General features: G+C 33.8%; 1 protein-coding gene across 1 annotated transcript; it reads left to right on the top strand.

The window, feature by feature from the left end:
- The first annotated feature begins 973 nt into the window (after positions 1 to 973).
- Positions 974 to 20,987, top strand: LOC128186054 (synaptotagmin-9-like). Its single transcript, XM_052855780.1, has 5 exons — positions 974 to 1,847; positions 12,943 to 13,787; positions 16,821 to 16,941; positions 17,726 to 17,897; positions 19,490 to 20,987. Exons 1-5 carry the CDS (start codon positions 1,826 to 1,828, stop codon positions 19,728 to 19,730), a joined length of 1,401 nt encoding a protein of 466 aa, XP_052711740.1. The 5' UTR covers positions 974 to 1,825; the 3' UTR covers positions 19,731 to 20,987.
- Positions 20,988 to 22,822: the final 1,835 nt, after the last annotated feature.

Genomic DNA, 22,822 nt, shown 5'->3' with positions numbered 1-22,822 from the left:
AATTTGGAGGCTGGATTATCAACATATAATATTTGTTTTATCCATAATTACAATTATAGTCACGTGACCAGTGTCCTATATCTCCTTAAAGCTTTGACTTTTTGTAAACCGACTTTTATTCGCGGTTTGCGGCGACTAATTTTTGCGACCAAGCCTTTTTTATTTCTTACAACTGTATGGCAAATGTTGGTCCGCGGCTCTTGCAAACCTCGCAAAAATTTCTCGCACGCGAATAAAAGTTGGTTTACAGTATGTAGTTTGCTTGACGTACAACCATCACCTCCATCGTTCGATGCATGATAAATAATAAACAAAAAAGACATGGTATATGTGTTCTTTGCCACCTATAAATCCTTTGATAAATTAAAGGCAAGGGTTTCGCCTTTGAAATTTCATCTGATACAAAGTATGCTGATTTTCTTATTCCTATAGAGAACTTTTACAGGGGTCTTGACCAGGACAACCCAAACCCTTTGTAGATATCATTCGACCTAAAAACTCACGTTCTGTCATACATATTGATTGGAAGAGACATATTTGTTCAAAATGTCATCGCCGATGAATTATTCATTAAAACAACAAACTATTAAGTCTGGTCTACTGGGATTAATATTCCGTGTGTCATGCTTTCATAAAAAGGGGTCCCGACACTTTTCTACATTAGATTGCGTGTCTGTCTGAATCTCCTTTCTAACAAAAAATGAAGAAATTAAATAAAATAAAGAACACGCATTTCATTTCAACAATTATATATTAATTAACATACATAAATGATACAAATTGAAAAATTACGCCACATTTTAAAAAACACATTACAACATATTAAAGAGAGACATTAGGGTTTCATATTGTGTTGCACCGAGGTGAGAAAAATTAAATAAAATTATCATTTTGCTACGTAATTATACATGTTGAAAACTTTTTGAAACAATACGCTTATGGTAAACCTGAGATCCAAAATTGTTGGAACATCTGAAACATTGAAAGACGAAGAAACAGTTGCACGGAATTCTAATCAAGTAATAGTTTGCTCTCATCTTGCACTGAACAGCCTGTTTCCAGGGCCTGGGTTCCATGATAGACTTGATGACAAAGCTATATAAAAGATTGCAAATCGTTCCACAAAAGACTAAGAACCTGGAATATCAAACGTTTTGACTGATTAACAATTCAGGACCGTGAAAATATTAAAGGAAACCAAACATGTAGCTTACGTGCTTCTGAGAAAAGCGATCGATACATGATAAATATTTCATACAATAAATTGATAGCATTTACATAATGTTCAATAGAGAAGTCGCGGTAAAAGGCATAATCGGGCGCGAAAAACGGACACAAGGCAAACACAATCGCTTTGTAACTGTTTCTATTGCAATAAATGAACTGCTGGTAATTAATTGCGAGTTCAGAACGTGATTTCACTGCGGCCATAAGATATTTCACAAAAGCATTCCGATAATTGACGAAGCTTTGCTCCGTTTCTGGTACAATTGTCAGAAAAAATCTTTTCTGCTGGATTTCGTGCAGCGCGGGAAAAAAAAAAACAGCGTTCGCGCGGGAAAATCCATCGTACGTTAGACGCGCCCTGAGATCATCTTGTTCATTGCCGTGGTTAATTTCGTCGGAGTGTGATTTGATGCTTGGGTGTAGGTTTCTGTCGCGGTCCATTATAATCTACACTCGACGTGACGTACATCGATTGTACAGAAGAGAGCGCCATGATCCGCAGTAAAGTTCTGAGAATCGTAAATGGATTTTTAAAATAAACAGTAAGTGATGCATCGCCGGTAAATATGAACCTTTGGATTTATGGTGGATATTAACAATGGTGCAGAGCAAAGAAGAAGGTAAGCTCTGTTCATGATAGATAAAAATAATTTTTGTTTATCAGGATTTGTAGTAGAAATTCACTTTAATGTAAATCAAAAACGAAATTCTAGCTATATAGCGAGATTGTAAATGTAGAGTAGTCATGAAGGTTAAAGAGAAAATGCATGTTCATCTTAATATCCACTTTCAAGATTTGTTTTTCAGTTACGTGTCTTGTGTCCCATTGTATAGATAAGGAGAATTGCACATAAAAAAAAATAAAAAAAATGAAACATGGTGCATTACCATTTCTATTTTTTTAAATAAATTTATGAATCTTCTATATATATTAAATTTTACAGTCCCTTTTACTACAATAAAGAACAATTTGAAAGAAAAAAACCAATTCAAGAATATAACAACAATCAAATATCTACGAATACATAAAAATCGACATTTCAATATCAAATTGATTTTTAACCGTCACATTCAACAACTGCGTTGGGTAGAGTTTGATAAAGCGATCAGAGCTAACAGAGAGCTGGCTTCCAATAAACTGGTCGTAATTCTGGTAATGAACGAGAAAAGCCTTTAGGCATGTAAATTTCAACAACCCATTTGCTGTTAATTCTTGTGGCCTGTTCTTTGAAGTTCATCAAGGTATGTGAAGGGGAGTGATCATTGCTGGAAATACTGTCATTGTGATAAAATTCTACTAGCTGACAGAAATTAGTCGGGATGCATATCTGCATTTCCCTAATGGATTATTGATAATCTCCTATCGACATCGTATATCAATTGCGAGACGGGGCACCAGACAAAAAATGATGATTAATTTGTCAACAAAACGTGCAGCATTTTACATTGCTTCTTTCACAGCAACGAGCTGCCCGTAATATTACGCGTACGTCATTTTCGCGAAACAATTTGCATTCATGGTATATTGTCATGTTTCTTGCTTACATCACCGAACGAGAGCCTCGGTCACTGAAAGCGATGCATGAGATCTCGTTTCCTATTATTTTTTCTTACATAATTTCGCACATTTACCCTTTATCACTCAATTTTGCAATACCACACCGGTAATCAAAGAAGTCATAAATATACATGGTACATGTATGCATGAATTTGAAATAACCATGATTTTAACAAGTTACGATCATGATGATAAAAAATAAAACCATATACACGAGGATCAAACCATGTCACAAGAAGTCGTGCTGTTTCTCTATTCTCTAATGCAACAATAGTAATAGCAAACGTATTGTCACGAAGTTAATCTTCAGAGCCGCACTCTTATTATAAAAATTCTCTTATAAGCAATAAGTATCTTCCACAGAGATCGAATGAATCGAATCATTCTTTATGAATCGAAAGTGTTGAAGGTATTTACTGTCATACGTACTGTATTTATGCTCCATGATGTCATCAAACAAACGTCAATGTATTGTTATGCTGAGAAAAAAATAGCTTTTTTGACGTTTTTACAGCACCACTATAATAATGAAAACCACAATCACCAAGAATAATTTCACATCTCAACCAAGATATAGAAAAACCAATACCAATTAAAGCTTAAAATAAAAATTCCAAAAGTATTTGTATACTGCATAGAAAAAAAGACCGATGATTGAAACTGAAAGAAACGTTAGATAATCAATATGTCATGATGATTTCATTTCAAGGAAAACGGTTGAAATAAATATTTCAAACCGAAGCCCTGAGGAGAATTCCCTTTTAAAGGTTACAACAATGTACTTTTGCCGAGAAGTCACCTATTTAAAGTGCACTTCTCTTCAGAAGAGAAAGCATCAATGGAAGTCGTAATGCATTTTTTTTTTAAAAGGACTACTTTATTGGAACTAATTTCTTTACGTCGTGAAACTTGAAGCATGACCAAAAATCTGTACACTTTCTGTCTTGCTTTGACGACTTCCTCATATTTGATGCATCTGCGTTTGAATAAATTTCCATGTTGTCAAACACCCCATGCTCTATGAAAAAAAAACCCTATTGATTTTGGTAAAACAAAACCTCCATTTGTACACATAATATTGAAATTGTGTTTTATTCTGCCATACAATCGACGACCAATGCAAATGGATGATAAATATTTGGAAACTTGGCCTTGATGTTCACGTTCACCTCACTGAACCTGTACTATATCTATATAATTCTCTATGCATTAAATTACTAGAATTGCATCGCCATAAATCCGGTCCCTCAAGGACCACAAACCGCTGTGTTGAGGGTCAACGATACCCAATATACAATAATATCAACAGAGGCTGTAAATCTTGTTCAAGAGAGCGTCGCCTCGGGGAATCCGCATCCCTGGAACTCTTTATTACAAGCGGAGCCCAAAGATATACACAAACGCACGAATTTACAGGATTAATTTCGTTTTAGTAAATTTCATTGTAGAATTGTGTTCTTCGATACTTCGCATGAATTGCGATATTTTCATGAATTACTATTATGTGTGAAAAAGAGAAGAAAGTCTTCAGGCTAGTAAGAATGTCTCCGAATTGGTTCAAAATATAACAATCCTGAGTTTAGCTATCGTAAATTATGAGTAAGGCAATGTTTTCTTAATTACGACTGCAGTCGTGCTTTGAAATAAGAAACAAGTATGATTTGAAATATTTACCAAAATATGGCACTAGTAGCTGCAAGTCTGTAGCTAATGGTCGGAAACATTTGGATGGACGACCTGTAAGCTACAGTGCATCCCACAGTAAAAAAACTGCATTTTACGGCGCACTAAAATGCGCTAGTTTTTGTCTGATTTATCTTATTTCCTAACACATTCTGTTCAAATATTCGATTCCTAACAATTCCTTGGACGTTTTACGACATATATCGTCAGCTTAACTTGCCTTTTTTCTATACAACCCCACTATCAGCCCAGAAAGGAAGGGGTGCAGTTTGTTTACGTGTAAAATGGCGACTCTCGATCTTGACATAAATATGGCTGTATTTGTATAATTACGCACAATTTCCTGATATGAATTCTCGGGAAAATTGTATCCAAAAAATCGTATTCAAAATGTGTCCAAACAATCTTTTAACACACAAATATATGTAAGAATAAAATCTAGTCTACGCCCGTACTAGTTCTATCTCTAGATTGGATTGTCTTCTCTTGATTCCAAACGCAACCGCTGTAAAACTGGCACCGTCTTTATTGCTAGCGCTCTCGAGCGCTAGCAACTACGTTAGTCTTTTTCACTGGAATACGCATGCTCGACTCCATAGTAGGGGATTCTGGGATTACTACTGTAGATAAACTGTACCATTTGAATTTCGTTTTATCATCTTCACATAAAGTTTTTTGTTTATTGTAAATGTCAAAAAGTAACATTATCTTAGGTATTATAATGCAAAGTTATTCTAAATATATCATAATAGATAGCTAGTTTTATCTTAAATTTCCGGCAGGCTCGGAAAACAACCTCGGATATATGTTTACCGAGCATGCCGGAAAGGCCCTAGAAGATGCGATTGTTATAAAACAGCACCAATGCAATGGTTCTTGAAAATTTTCACCTTGAAACTGAAATTACAGTAGATACATAATGATAATAAGGCACAGTCTATGAGCTATGCCATTGCCGATGTGAAGCCCACTCTAGATTCAGAACCCCACTCAAGCCCGACACAATTCTATTACACCACTGTGCCTTCCTATTGTTAATTAATCGATTCAGAAATTTAAACTAATTTTTTTAGAAATCTGCTTCTAAGTTTTACGATGGCTACAGCGCTAGCTCACCAATCTTTTTTAAAAGATAAAGCTTGTATATATTACAAGAATAGCTAAATTGTTCTAACCATTTAAAATCTGACTGTTTTTAGGTATTTCTAAATAACTTTCCTTGAAAAGCAATGCCTCTAAATATATTGCATTGAATTTACCGATTATTTTAAGGTACTAAGTTTTGTAAACGGTATATTCATGATTGTGCTTAAGTCCAAACTCTGTTTCACTTCCGTTTTAAGCAAGAAACTGCAGAGGAGATTTGACGAAAACGAACTCTAAAATATTAAATGTACGGAAACGATTTCTCAAATAATGTTGTCGACTTTGAAAATTACTCTCATTTTTTTATTTTACTTTCTAATGTTTCTAATATTCCCAGAACGGTTCAGTTTACTCTGATTCATACATTTCCAAATCGAGTAAGATATATAAGTAATCATTGAAACAAAACCGGGGAATGCTGTATAACTAAATTAAGAAAAAACGGCTCGAGTCAAGTTTTGGCGTTTGCTTTACAAATTGGCCAACTGCTGTGAAAAAAAAATGCAGCAGTTTTGATCATTTCGACACAACGTTCCCCGTAAATCACGACATTCTCCTGACGTAATTGTTGTTAATGAAACAAACCGAGGACAGAGAGCTTTATGGCTCTTTTGCGTGAAGAGAGGAATTATGGAAACTTCCACCACGCAGACACGGGTAATTGGCGTCTTCTGTATCTGCTGCCACTTTTGTCTTAGCGTGCCATTCTTCTAGGAAGGCAAAATGAAATTATCCGTTTTGTCCTGTAAACGTAATTTTTAATCACCATGGGAACGAATTTGTCGGACTATATTTATATTTTATTGACTTTTATTATCGGTGTGATGAATGTCCTGAATGTTCGTCATTTTGCATATTGCATGTTAATGCAGGTTAACTTCATGGTTTTTGTGGGTCACAGTGGCCTGCATTTTTCCAGTTATATTTTTCCCCTTTCCTGATCTACGAGTATTCGCGAATAAAGAATAGGTGTCAAGATATTTTTTAACGTCATATACTATCATATTTTTGTAAGAAATATTGAGGATTCCTTATTGTCTTTTGAATACCATATGATAGTATATTAGTATTTTCGTAAAAAAGAATATCTCAATTAAACGACGGTTGAATATCTCATGTTACGAAAGATTACAAATGGCTGTATATTATTGTATGTCAGTCAGAGAGAGAGAGAGAGAGAGAGAGAGAGAGAGAGAGAGAGAGAGAGAGAGTTCTGACTGAATGTGAGAAGTTCAGTTTAGTTCCTGTCATCAGGAAACATCAAAGAAACTCATTTATTTCCGATTGTTTGAGACCTAATCAACAGAACAACATGTATTATTTTTGTCTAAATAAGTAATGCCAAGCTTCCTCGGAATACATTGACAAGGAAAATAAACTGTCCAGTTTTTTCCCTTATCGATTTGAGTCCTCACTTGTGTTCTTTTGGTTCGAGTAGGATCGCCAGGTCATCAATTTGTTTGATAATTAGGAAGACACGAAACATAGATTTGATCTAGAAAGACTTTATTGGGCTTCTCTTTCCCAAGTGCTGCACGTTGATTTGTAGAAGAATCTAGGGATCAATGCTGGAATACGGAAATATGAATAATAATGTCTGTAGTCTAAGAAGTCTTAATCCTTATTTTTTATCTACTTATTTTTTTTTAAAGTAAAGATTATTAAAATATAATTCCTGATCTAAATCTAATTAATGATTGATGTTTTCTAAATAAAAAGGCAAAGCGACAGACTGGTTTTCTGTCAAAATATATCAAGACATTTTCAGTTCTCCGTCTTTCTTCTTCGGTAAACGAAAGAAACTTATAAGTAAAAGAAAAAAAAAATTGAACTCCACACTTTTTCAGTCATACAAACGTGGGAGGCGGACTGCTCATTAAAACAACAGTTTGTTAATCGCAATTTTTATTAGCCCATACCTACAACCAAAGCTGTCTCTTAGTACAGGTAATAGAGAACATTTTTGTTTACTTCAGATTTTTTTTTTCAAATTTGGTAATTTCCAGATTTGAAAAAAAGTTAGAAAAATTGAGATCGACGTATGCAGTTTTTTTTTATACTCAATAATTGTCTTTGAGAGGGCTGGACAGACTTGACCATTTTTAGACTATATATATTCATCTTCTTAAGAGGGAAGTCTATAGATCTTTAAAAAGATATTGGAAAGTCTTCAAATTTAAAGTTTAGGTATATGAAATTCTTCGTTAGGCCAATTTCAATGATGCGGTGGGCAATTCCAAACAGTAATTTTACTTATACGTTACCTAATGATATATAGCTCAATAATTAATGTCTAAAAATTAATGAAAATCTGATGACATATGTTGACCATCTAGACTCCTTATATAGTAGTCATGAATGGCAAATATTGCGTATAATACTTAGTATTTCGGAGATGGGTACGGCTGAATATCCTAACTAATTAATTATAGTTGCTGCTTCATATCCGGAGAGAAGTGAGATTCAATCAGGATCATGTGATAACGTCCTTTTTTTTTTTGAGAAGAAGACTCTCTCAAGCAGCGTTGTTTCGATACTTGTGTCCAGCTTGGAATTCCTGATTATAAGTGAAGAAAGTCTGCGAGTAGGACTTTTCTATTTAAGGTGGAATGGGAAACCTGTCGATATTAATTAATGTGGATATAATACTTGACAAAAATGTGCTTTAAAAGTTTTGGGAAAGGTAAAAATATAAAAGCCACATTGGGATTCGAACTCGTGACTTACAGATTCGTAGTTAAAGCTCTAACCCATAGCGGTACGATGTTAGGTAACACTTTCAGAAAAGAAAACATAAAACATTACTTTATTTTATTGTTTATCTCGATTTGAAGTATGTCACAATTTGGAGATGTCCAATACCACCTAAAGGATTTTTGTAATGATACAACATCTAGTTACATTAAAATTTCAAAGGCAATATGTCAATGATAAAAGGTGAAAACTTGTTGGATATTTACTAGAGCTTACCCCGCCTTGAAGTATTTAAAAATGCTTTCTGCTTTAAGGTTGTTTGGGAAACTTTGATATTGTGACGTACTTCCTATCAAAACGATAATAAAAAAATCAAGTATGATTTATTTTTTTTTCTAAGTCATTAGTTATGAGTTCAAACCCCACAGGAGCTTTTAAACATGTACACGTACATTTTTAAAAACATGTTTTAGTCAAATATTTGAAAATTCTTAACCGGTGTGTAAATTAAGTTTTTTTTTAATCCGCATTAATATCGACAGGTGTCCCATACAAGCAAAATAGATGGTCTACCTCCCAATCGTCTGAACGTAAACCAAGTACATGAACTGTTTCGTTATTCGGTATGATGGGGATAAGTAATTGTATATAGCTTAAGTAATTGGCGACAATTTATTGCCAAGGCCGCGACAGCAACCACATACAATCACCATTTATCTGTGATTTATGAAATTAATTTTCACGCATCAATTAATGAACGATTCTTTATCAAGTTCATATTTCACTTCACATTCCATCGTTTAGATGTCACGGAAACCGATGTGCATTCTTCACACGTTATCCTTATGATTTGAGACTAGCTATAAGGTATCGACTATCTTTTAAAGCAATTGTTTCTCTCAAGAGAAAATAACATGCAAATAAGTCTTCCAAGAAAAAAAAAAACTGCTGAGCCATATTGCAATATTGTAAAGTAAACTGTTATACATCTGAGTGATTTATCATTTTTATTGAAGTCTAATGAGGGAAACTATCGGATTTTGTCAGTTGTATCCTGAATAATATTTCAATCAATTGATTTTTTTTCAGCGGACGCCGTATTTATATCATATCACGTGGTTTTGGTTTCCATTCTCTTCGTAGTTTGACATGGATATATATGTCTTAATGCATTGAAATCATTTATTTAGTCTCTGTAATGATTATCAAATAGGATACACTGGAAATGCACTTCAGCTAAAACTTAATTAATGTCAGGGTTTGTTTACTATTTTGTTTATTTCTACATTGTAAATAACTCATCTGAGCCGCCATCTTTTAATTATCACTGAATGACGGTAGGTTGAAAAATACAGCGTTATATCTGTTAGCAAAACTTATAAACATATGGACAACGTGCCAAAGTACATGGTCTTGATCACCTGACAATTTTTGTTTCTCGCATCTTATATTGTAAGCTTCCTTCCCTGAACCTACGTATAATCTTCAACACATAAACGCACAAAAAATCCTTTTGTCGAAAGATTTTCGGAGAAAGAAACAAATAAGGGCACTTTGCCTTTGATCTATGTTTTTTGCGAATCATTCGATTGATATAATAGTTTAAAACGTAAGCATAATGGAGAACATGGATGGGCAATATGAAATAGTCCAAGTTTTGATCTTCAAGCAAGATTTGTAACAATTTGAGCATGAGAAACATTAAACGAAGCACATATCATTTAATTCCACGTTTTTAGAACCTTTTCTGTGATCTCTTAAATACTATACATGAACTTATACAAACTCAAATGAAAAAAGACCCGTAAGTAACAGGACGATGTTAATCCGTTTATATGCATGCTAGAACATCCGTATTAAGCAATCGATCTGCGTCAATAAAACGTTTGAAGCCCTAAGGGAAAAGTACAATGAAACTTTTAATAATCTTTTGTAAAGACTGAGTGATGACTTCGTACAAAGATAAGACCGCCAGACTTTCCCTCGTACATCAGTCTCGGTCTGCTATCAGCAGAATTTATTGTCATCTTTAATTGTTCCGTCATTTGTTTTAATTCGCTTTGCAGTGCTCGTTTATTAAAGGTTACGCATTGCAGGAAGCGGGTATACTCTATATGATGTACATGTAAATTGTATCTTCCCCGAATGACCAGAAAGGCGCGGTCTCCAAGCGAATGCTTCAGTTTTATAATGTCCTCCTCGACAGCAACTATTTCCCTCGGCTTTGCCTCAGGGGAAGTTCTTGTTTTGTAAGACGTTTATTCAAAACCGTTTAAAAATGTCTTTATCATTTCTAACTCGACACCGTAAAGTAATAATCTGCTCATGATTATCAAAATCCATATGCATGCTCATGTCATTTGTATAAGAAAACGGCATTGCGCAAAGGAAACAAAAGAGAAAATTACAGAATATCAAACTTTGGTCACAAGCTGAATTTGTATTAAGAAATAGAATGAATGTTATCTAATTTTTAAATTGTTCAGTATTTACACATTATACTATTTCTTTTAAAACATATAGTCCTTAGACATTATTTTCCAGTTTACTATAAAATGTAGATATACATTTACCAGTCATGTATTTGTTTTTGTGTATAACAATCACGGAGTATATATTTTTATAGCAATACTATGGAATATCATGTTTATCTAAAGCGCTTTTCTATGCCATCATAGATTGGAGAGCTAGGAAATTAAATCTAAATAAACCGTTCAATGTCCCTGACAACTATCCAACAACCATCAACCAAGGCATGATTAATATATGTCCAGTCTCAGTTTTCAAGTTACTCGAGGCTCAATGTTTTTTTTTCTTGTTTACCAAACATGCATACAGTATAATTATATATTATGTCAGTTGCATCGAATTCAAAATAGGTTAGCGGTAGAATGGAACTAACAGGTATCGAACACAAGAGTCTTCATATGAGCTACTTAAGTGACAGTTAGTTGTGAAGAATAGAAAGACCATTCCTAATATAGGGCCATAAACCGCGATGGAATGTTGGATTATTAATAATAATCTTACAGCGAAATGTCCTTGAATTTTTTTCCGACAGAATTGCGATCGTGAACGTGATTAAGGGTTGATAAATCAACGGAAGCTTCACGGAAGAGAGAAACAAATGTCATACCCAATCAATTACTTTCTCTGTATCATTGACTGAGATAAAACGCGAAAATATATTGGACCACTGACAGCTATTTCGTAATACTACGCGGATGATGCGTACGTTTTTTAAATAATTTCCTTGTCCTGTTTTGCCATTTTGATCGATGCAGTTAACGTAGCGTACACCTCCCAATAAATTCTAGTATATGGCTGCAGAGGAGACATAAACAAGAAAACAATTAACACGCCGAATCTTACTGAATAAAGCACAAGAGAGGTTGATCTGAGATAAAAGTAACTTCCGCGCACCGTCAACAGATTCAAAGCACAACGCATGGAATGTAAGTCCTTTTGTGAGCCACTAGGGAATTCTGGGTATATGAAGCAGACGGCAGACTGTGACAGTGATGACTAGCGATTAACACTCGTCTGGTCCAGTCGATAGAGAAAGTGGTAATCTGATCGCACTGCGCATGTCACTGACCGCTTTTAGTGTGATTGTCTTATACAACCCAATACATTGATTGTTTTTTACGGCATCACATTGTATGTAATTGCTATTTTCGAGGTGAATACAAAATGCAGATTATATCATTCACGGTGAAGATAATTGACTTCTTCTATACGATGAGCAAAATGATGTACCACACAGGGATAAAGATGACATATGGTTACTAATTGAAGAAAATATAATTTGTATTGAATCTGAGAACGATAAAGGTATTGATAAAAAAGTATCGTTGCATGATCTCTATCACCAATGGCGATGCCTTTTTCCAGAAGCTTTGATATTGAACACTGCCAAAATTAGGAGCTTAGATAAGAAGTCTCGCCTCAACTTAAGAAGTCAAAATTGATAGATTTCCATCAAATATCATAAATCCTTGTAATAAACTTCCAGCAGATTTTACTATTTTTGCTAATGAGAATTTTTAAAGTTGTTTTAAGGCTCAAATGTTATGAAACTTTATTCATACTCAAACTCTTACTCAACTCTCCGAGCGTGTGACCCATTCCAAAAACCGAGCTTTTAAAAGTTTTTGATAAGTAACGTGTTACTGCTGATCATGAGTATATATTGGTTCAATTTGGAGTACACCCTGAAAATCTCTGAAAATTCGCCATTTTGTTCTAAGCCGGAAGATAAGTATGAAATTAAAGAAAGGTTTCATAATATCGGAAACCTGAGTACGAGCACAGTTCATCTTTGAAGCACGGAGTACGATCCGGAGTATGTCTATGTACTTCAGGATTCTTGACACCCCATGACTTCTACTTTTTATGACTTCGACACAACGTGGCGTTTTAAACCCTTAATGAAACAGCTTATATCGCCATATGTTGGTGCCTATAGATCTCTGTAGCGCAATAGGTGAGGCTACAAATGAAAGATAAAACAATAAATTGCACACTAAAAGCAACATCCATCTATCATAATTTAAACACTCCAGAAATCGCCCAGTCCTATATTAATATATAGCACGTTTGATGATGCTTAACGATATGAATTTTCTCTTTAGGGTTTCCTGTGCGGTACATCGTTGCCATAGTAACGTCAGGAATCGCCGTTATCGTCACAGTGATTGTGTACATGACATGGCTGTACTGCAAGCGGAAGCGACACCGATTCCAGTGGTACGAGAGTTCGGACGAGGAGTGTTCGCCAAACGCCATTCATCCCGGCTCCCACATGAAAATCTCCCAAAGCACGCCGGAACTAAACAAACACTTCATGGAAGAGGACGAGGGGGTCGGGAAGAAGGGGATTTTCCGACTAACTAACGTCAGACAGTCTACCCTTCCAACAGTTTCACAGCGCCATGAACTGTTCAAACGTCAGTTGTCGCACAAACTGGATCTCTCTAACATAGAATTTCAAGTCCATAGCGTTAAGCATAAAGAACAGCCTAATTTAGGGGTAATCAAACCAGAGCTATACAAACAGGTTTCAATAGACAGTGTCAAAAGTGAGCACTGCATCTGTGGGAAACTCTTTTTTACTCTCTCATACACACATGGCTCCGAGAGCCTCGTTGTCAATGTTCTACGGTGCGAAGATCTTCCCGCCAAAGATTTTTCGGGAACGTCTGATCCTTACGTCAAAATTTATCTTTTACCTGATAGGAAACACAAGTGTCAGACAAAAGTTCATCGAAAAACACTATCTCCCGAGTTCAATGAAAAATTTGCCTTTTCTGTTCCATATAAAGAGCTAACTTCACGTGTGCTGCAGTTCAATATTTACGATTTTGATCGTTTTTCCCGCCACGATCTTATAGGAACAGTTGTTATAAAGGACATCTTGTGTGAAGGAAGTTTAGCCAATGAGACGTTCTTTGTTCGAGATGTGATGAGTGCTAACCAGGTAAGATGTCAGCAAGAAACAAGAAACAAGAATTTAAGTTGACTCTCATCACGTGGGTAAAAGCCGCACAATCAACAAAGAATTAGTACTATGTAGAGATTTCAGTGACTGCTATATATGCTAAAATTTCACTTCTATAAAATCTGAAAAAACGAACAATTCTGACATACAAATGTCCCGATGTGAAAATAAAAAACCTTTGGAAACTTGAGGGATAAGATATGAAAGAGACATAACACATAAAAGATAAAACTTGTCAATGATGCTTTAAAATAAAATTAGGATTAGTTCTATAATAATAAGTATCATGGGTCCAGTTCTTGCGTTAAACTCAAAACCGTCGGCAGACTTATCTGAAATTCTCTAACTTTATTGTTGTCGGCCAATTTCGTCTTTAAAACAACCAAATTGCAACTGTAACAATTGGTTGATTGGTCTCGAACTGAATTCTTTAAACCACCCAGGAAGTAAGTAATGACTAATTTGGTCGTTCTACCGGGTCATCTTTATAGTCTGTGTTAACGTTTGTATACTTAATTGTTAACCCTGTCAAAAAAATCTGGCGAAAAGTAATTTCAACACATGCTAGTAAGATCCAGCTGCGTTGCTTAATGACTCAAAGATCGTTACTCTCGAACGCCTACTCCACCCCTTCTTAAAGCAAAATGACTTTATTTCACGAAGTTCTCTTAAAATGGAAAGTACACGAGCAAAACGGATATTTGCTGCCTGACCATAATCTTTCGTCAAGTAATTAGGGTTGTATCGATCTCTATTACAAAAACCTCACTACAAAAAGCTGATTTAAAAGGACCAATATACTAGACTAAGTTTTCTTTCAAGTACACAACACCTCTCATTTGATTAAGCTAATAAAACCTTAAATGTTATGTTGAAAAAAAATTCATCTTAACAATTCGGTCAGATTTGGAATGGCGGTTTATTTAGAAAGTCAGATGAAACCGAGTTCATCGCTCTTTTCCCAGTGATAAGAAATCAGTACAACCCGAGTTCACGAGCCCGAGGGGACACTGTTGCAAACCATTTTTTTTTTACTAAGCACAGATAAAATAGGTAATCCTTTCTATTCAGAGCGACAATTTAACTCCAATATCAATGACAGCTGAATGCGACATTGTTCTATATACTTATCTGCCATCCGTATCATAGACAGCAAAACTGCTACGTGAGGAAACAGAACGTCGGGCGTCCGTTTTCGGAATTAATTCAATATGTGTACAATTATCCCAATCAAGATATCCCTATAACCATTCCCACGGTGGTTTGATGGCATTATATGCAGTATTATAGGGTACATTATCCATACCGCAGTCCTATAATCGGTCAATTTTGCATGAATTGACCACGGACTGTCTCCAGTTCACTTTTCAGTGTCTAGAATAGAATAAACGACATGTCTTTAGCTCTTCGGTCGTCCCCAACGTTGCTTTTACTAAGAACCAAGAACTAAGAACTGGGTTTTGAGGGTTTGCTATCACATTGCAAAAAATCGAGTAATCTTAAAATTCATGATGAGTATCATATTCGTACATCAAATTATTTAAGTTAGGAGAAACTATTTTTTTTTCAAAAAAGGGGATGGGAGGTATTATTTGGATGATATGCATTCACTTTCACTGTAAAAGAATAAACTTTTAGATTGATCATCAATGTTGTAACGTGAGGGTACCTTTGAAATGTACAAGAAAATAGAAGAACAAGGCATAATGGATTATGAAGATTCTGTCTTCAATATTGTATTTTAAACTGTTGCATCAGTTTGAAAATTAAAAAAGTAGAAACTAACTTTTAACTAAGATTTTTATTGTATTCTTTGCCCATGCTCTTAAAATGTGCCAATAAGTTACCAGTTGCAAAATGTTTATAAAAGCAAAATTAAAACAAAAGGAACAACCTATATATGGAATGGGAATCCGCTAACCAAAAACAGTGTAGTATAGTACACTGCGGTCTATACTGCGCTCTGCCATGTCATAAATTCACTTTAAGGCTACAAAAGGTTATAAATCCATTGAGCAAAATATTCTTTCCACAAAACAAATATCATTTAAAAGAAGATTTACTTTTATTTTACTAGAAATCCTATGTACAGTTTCAAGCACAGTTATGGATGTGACAATTTTTGATGTACAACTACTTGCAGAATATGATGTTCAGTCGTCAAGAAAAATATTTTTCGGGAAAATTTTTAAAAATCATGACATTTACACAAAACACTGAGTCGGATAATCATATTAATGCCAAAGTAACAGTTTTGCACCCGCTTTAAATGCAATTTTGAATAAATCTATATCAAATTATAAACCAAATTATATAAACCATTGCCTGTTGAGTATCTAAACATTTTTTGTTGATAGAGTGTCTCACCTGACCTAAGATATTTGCCTTAAGCATTTGATATTCAGAACATAAATCAAACTCTAATAGGAAAAATAATTGTCCTACAGGGATAATTGGAAATCCTGTTATATTTGGATGGATATGTTTTCCTTTAGAAAAAAGTATTTCCTACAGGATTTTAATTCAGTAGTTTTGGCAAAGTAATATTTTCTATACTATGAAATTTTGCTAAAATCCTATCAAATGTAAGATTCCTTAGCGTTCTTTTATTACTGTAGAAATTCTAAATATTCCAGAGAAAAATTATTTTCCCTATTAGACTAATATTTTTTTAAAGGTAAATATCCCACCAGACAATACCATAAGTGGTTATAAACATTTTTTATTTTAGCAATATTAGGTCTATCATATGACACATTTTAAGTTTTTGATGTAACTGTGCTCCTTAGACTTTTGCAAAAATGCAACATTGACACTGCCACTTAAAGTTATTCGACACAGTGTTATATTCCTATAAACGAAAACTAAACAAAATTTTGATTAAAAAAATGCTCATTTCTTACTGATCCCATTTAAACGTTTTAAGCGTTACACACCTTGTTCTCGAGGTTCTTTTAAAAATTATCAAATGAGCATAATCAAATACACAAATTTTGTTTTTATTGTCCACAGGAAAAGTTTGACCTTGGGGAGTTGATGCTGTCCCTCTGTTACCTACCCACCGCTGGGCGCCTTACCCTTACCGTTGTCAAGGCTCGTAATCTTAAAGCCATGGACATCACAGGTGCTTCAGGTAAAGTATGAATGGCGTCATATTGTATCTAAATATGAAGCTAAAAGCAGCTTAGACTTATAGAGGAAATGCAATTTTGTGACGTTGAATCTGAAGCACGTAACCGACAATGGACTTAACTGATCAAACTACGTCAATGCAATGCTAGTGGGCGATCTAAATGAAACCTTATTTTAAAAAAATCTTCTAAAGCTTAAAGAAATGCGCTGCTATCAATGTAATGGAAAGCTTTTTAAGTTTCCTATTTTAACCATGCAACATTTTAACCGACATTGTGATAGTCGGTTGGAAGTCTCCTTTTACGTCGCTGATTTTCAAGTAGGGTTTCACGAATGTCATTACAAAGGATTTAATGTTGATTAAAAAATCCATTTAATTTTGGAAATTCGTATGAATACATAATTGTGTTTGTCATGTAAACAATTATTAAAGTACAATGTATAACATTTCAGATTGGTCAATAAGCATTTTGGAAATGAGGAACTTTTGGATTGAGTTAGAATATGTAATGACTAATGGTCTTAGAAAATATGAAAATTCAATAAAGCAAATGATTTTTTAATAATAAGGCAAAACATTTGTGTCATTGTCACGAACGTATAGACAATTTTGGTCAATTAGCATTTGGGAAATAGGAGCCACTGTGGTTTAACGTTGAACATTTAATAAATAAGTGCCATGAATTATGAATTGTTCTACATGTACTTGAAAGATTATAACATAAGTCGAGCATTGTCATCAACGTAAAAAAACATAAAAAAAAAACATGATATATTTTTTTCAGATCCGTATGTAAAGGTTTCATTGATGTGTGAAGGAAAGCGAATAAAGAAAAGAAAGACCTCCGTCAAGAAGAACACGTTGAATCCAGTCTATAACGAGGCTCTGGTCTTTGACGTTCCTCAAGAAAATGTCGATGACGTATATCTTGTAGTCAAAGTAATTGATTACGACAGGTGAGTGGATCAAGACCGTGCCTTGATGTAAGGATGAGGAAAATATAATAAAAAAAAGTAATAACGTTCAATTCTATGGCTAATATTTCTAATTTTGCGTATCTTGATTCTATTATGTAAGTATCGAAGGCGTCAACATGATTAAATAGTGGTACATTATATAAATAATGCCTGTTTGGGAGGGTAACTGTTGAAATTGATACCCAGAGACAACTATTGTCAACCGACGCAAAGCGGAAGTTGACAATGGTTTTCAAGGGGTGTCAATTTCAACAGTTACCCTCCCAAACAGGCACTATTTATTTTATTATACTGAATGTCTTCATTTTAAAGAAAATTTTGCTGCTTTTATATAGAAATGAAGTGAATTCTACGATGAACCGTACGCGCATAATTTTGGCGCATGTAACAATTCGTTGTGTTACCCGTTGCCAAGTGTGTTGCTAACGCTGAGGGTAATAAAACGGATTACCAAATATGTCTAAACCAATCAGATTTCAGTTTTTAACATGAAAGTATAATAATATATAAATAATGCCTGTTTGGGAGGGTAACAGTTGAAATTGACACCCCGAGGAAACCATTGTCAACCGACGCGAAGCGGAGGTTGACAATGGTTTTCGAGGGGTGTCATTTTCAACTGTTATCCTCCCAAACAGACACTATTTATTTTATTATACTGAATGTCTTAATTTAAGAGAATTTTTTTACTGCTTTACGTGAATTCTACGGCGAACCGTACGCACATAATTTACGCGCATGACTGTAACAATTCGTTGTGTTACCCGTTGCTAAGTGTGTTGCTAACGCCGAGGGTAATAAAACAAATTTTAACATGAAAGTATAATAAAATATAATAACACACCAAAATAGTTCAATTTGTGGAATAAAAAGTCGTTTGTTATTCTAACTGATAAGTCATACGACCGATCTTAGAATTTTTTCAAAAGTGGAAATAGAAAAGAAAAAAATACATGTGACGTCATGGACTTACATAAGTAGTATTCTGAAGTATATATGAAATCATAGATTGATGATATAACATGATGAGAGAGAGAGAGAGAGAGAGAGAGAGAGAGAGAGAGAGAGAGAGATGTTCCCATAAATTAAATATCTAAAGGGATGTACAGAGCAGTTTGTCTATCAAAGCTCAAATTCACGTTGCCAGACAAAAAAAAATTACAATTTAAAGTTTATTTATAAAAGAGTATATCCAGTAGAGAAAAACCGGTAAACCTAGTAATTAAAATTTCCTATCGGAAAGTAAATAGAAATTTAAATTCCGACAAGATCACAACAAAAATCAACTAGGATTTGAAAATCCGCTATGGAAAATTTAAAATGAAAAACTAATAATGAACGGATAACCACTTTTCTGACCTTTAGTCATGCGTAAAATAATAGACTGGTGCAACAGTGCCACTTTTTCAATATTACACTAGCATTTATAAATTATATCACAGTGTGTTTCATTATCTGTTGTTGGATCTTGCTTGTATAAAGTATTTATTTCACCTCGAGTCTATGTCGTTTCACATCTGTCTAAAACAACCCATATAGCTATGGACAAATATTATGAATTTGGTTTACAGAATAGGAAGCAACGAGGTGATGGGCTGCTGTGCTCTAGGTCCAAAACACGTCGGTTTGGGTAGAGACCATTGGTTCGAGATGCTGGAAAACCCGCGAAAACCCGTGGCTCAGTGGTACACTTTACAGGAGCACGTTCCTTTCTGTACAAACGAGAGCACTATGGGTAAATGTCGACTGAACTGCCAGGGTCAGTCCCGGCAATCCACTGTGGACTCAAGCGAGGGAAGCCTATATGGGTAAAGAAACACTGTAGAAAGCTCCATCAACAAATGTACACGTTGCTGCCCAGCGGGCTATAACGATTGGACAAAAGTTTTGTTTAGAATAATTAATGACATTTGATAACAACTGTATATGTACCTACACAATCATGCCGAAGTTCAAATTTTTCATTTAAAATTATTAAATGATGTTTTCCTTATTTAAAGCAATATGCTGTCGGCGCATGCAAGTTTATGTTGGCATTCTAAGAATCTAGAGAAAACTATATTTATAATGTAAATAATGTACATGTATGGTCTTATATGTATGCATCTTATTTATTACTGAATTTTCTCAAATCATGCTCATGGTATATAAGTTATAGTTGTTAATATGCATTATATTTTTATATTTCTATTCCCGTGTGTGTATATATGTATATCCTTTGTCATATTTATTGTTGGAATCAATGTTTTACATCTGTGATTTGAAGAAAAACATATTGCTTATTTTTTATGATTTGTTAATATGTTATTGTTGTAATGGAAATATTTAAAAAGAAAAATATGGTTAAAAATAATTAAGTAATTTAGTATGTTGAGTCTATTTTCCTGACCATTATGTCACAAGATGACAAAGATGGTGTATTTGTTAAAAAGAAAAAAAAATGAATAGAAAAAGACGTCAAAGTGGTTTCTAAAGCTCTTGTTGTCTCGTGACTTGTGAATTGTTAATCAATGTATTCGATACAATTTGTTATTTTGTGGTCATGATGGTTTGACCCAATAATTATTATTGCATTACAAGGCATTTTCTATTTTCATTCATACGTGTTTTGATCTTAAAGTATGATATACGGTTTGTGTGAATGTGAATAAAGTCTTATTATGATAATCTGAAATAATTCTTGTTAATACAATTCTTAGACATGTCGATAAGTAAATCGCTGATTTAACTAGAGTCCGTCCGTTTTGTACCTAAATACAAATTTGTACACATTAGCAAAACAGGATGAGTAAATTAAGATCAAAAATAAAGGATAAAGGATTGAAGGAAAGACAAATACATGTAAGATTTTTTAAAAACAAATATATTGGTTGTATTAAATGTGATATAAAGTTAACAAGTTTGGGAGAGCTAAAGATGCAGAAAAATATTCCAATTTGCACATTCTTGCTTGAATAACACTTCATTAAAGAAACATCCATTGTCCATCAAAGATAAAAAATGAACTCATCGTGATGATAACTTTTAATGTTAAAAAGCTATTCGATTCATTTTCTCGTATTACATATTCTATAATGTATAAGAATTATATAAGTCTTATATACATTTGAACGGAGTATTCAAATGCAATTACGTTCTACATCAAAGATGATAAATGATTATAAACAAATATTATCAAACAAACGCCAAATTTTCTTTTTTCAAGTTATGGTAAGGTAAACAAATTTACAATGTATGAGTTAAGTTCTTCTGTTAATATTCTACAATACCTTCTAAAAATTCCCATCCATGTTATTTTGTACACATATCCTACTTTTGAAAATACAAACAACACACCAAAAATCACGAAACATTTTATTTATTCTATTTCAATTGTTTTTAAAGTTCCGATCATATGTACAATGTGCATTTTATATATGTATAATTGTAATCAAATAATTATCAAGTTTGTTTTATTTTATAAACAAACTTGTGTTTAATTGATAACAGAGCTGTTTTTTTTACAATCAGTGCATCTGTAATGAACGGTCCTCAGTAAACTTGTTTTATTGCTTTTGTGAAGTTCGATTAACATCTGATCTTATTGATAATGGACAAATTTCGGTGCAGACGTGTGTTAGTCATAAATGTATCGATTAACATAAATGGATAACTAGTTGATATCAATTTACAAGTACTGGAACAAAACTATTGAATTAAAATGTTTGTTTTGCAAAGGACTATATATGATAAGGGCCTAAAATGGCCCCCTAAAATGAACATCATCATTTTACTATCATTCTTTGTTTTCTTAGTACAGATATGTATGTGATGTGTTTACATAATATTCATTTTGGTTCAAGTGCCCACAATTAAGAAATATGACATCGTAAAGACAACCTTTTCCCGCCATTTTTGCATTTTTAGCGTAAAACAGCTTGTTTTCAATCAATTTTTCCTTCCGAAAACATAGAGCGCATTCTTGAACAAATAAAATATTTTAATCAGAGATGTATCTAGCCAAGACTGATAAGTGACAAAAAATGTTTCCTTGTTCAAGCATGCGCTCTATATTTCCCATTCGTAAATAGATAAGAACAATGTCAATTTTTGGCTGATTTTGATTGAATTATAGAAATGGCGTCACTTCTGACGTCATATACTGCCAGTGAGTGCAAATAAATCAAATAAATAGATGAAAAATATATTTTATATCAACTCCTCTAAAAAATTAACATTTTATTGTACCCGAAACACTTAAAAAATGGCGATTTGTGGGGGCCAAATTGAACTCTTATCATACATGTATATATCAGTTTTTGCTTTTGAATACAACGAACACCCACTAAAATGATAAACGTTGTTGTAAATCTTATGGAATATCTTATTTGCAATATAACAGATATAGTTAATTTTATTGCTTCCATTCAAATGATGGATGTTTAAATTGTAATTGTTCGTGCCTATTATAATTATAAAAAAATATATAAAAAGATGTATATACAACATAACATTTCGCATGATTTTTACAAACATGTGTTTAATATTATCTAGTAACACATTACGTAAAGTTATATCTGATGCTACTTGCAACTTGTTTTTAATATCATATCTTGTTTTATCTGACTTCGATTATTTTATGTGAAGACAACGTTCTAGAGTTATCTTCATTTTGTAAAAATAAATGGCCATTAGTGAGATATAAACGTATAATGTAGGAGGGCAAATATATTATATAAACAACGGAAACGTTCATTTGTGAGTGAAGTGATCAACTTATCAATATGGTCTCTGCTAAGTTAAGATTCGTCTTGGTTGTTGTTCTGCTGGCTGCATATACAAGTCCGGTTCACTCGCAGCCGACCGGTCATGAACGTAAGTATTTTTTTGTTTACTGAACTTTCTTTTAAAATCATTCAGACGTA

Source organism: Crassostrea angulata, chromosome 5, assembly GCF_025612915.1.
Source record: "Crassostrea angulata isolate pt1a10 chromosome 5, ASM2561291v2, whole genome shotgun sequence".
NCBI classification, from domain to species: Eukaryota; Metazoa; Mollusca; class Bivalvia; order Ostreida; family Ostreidae; genus Magallana; species Magallana angulata.
Note: the sequence above shows the minus strand (reverse complement) of the source record. Positions and strands in the feature narration are given on the sequence as shown.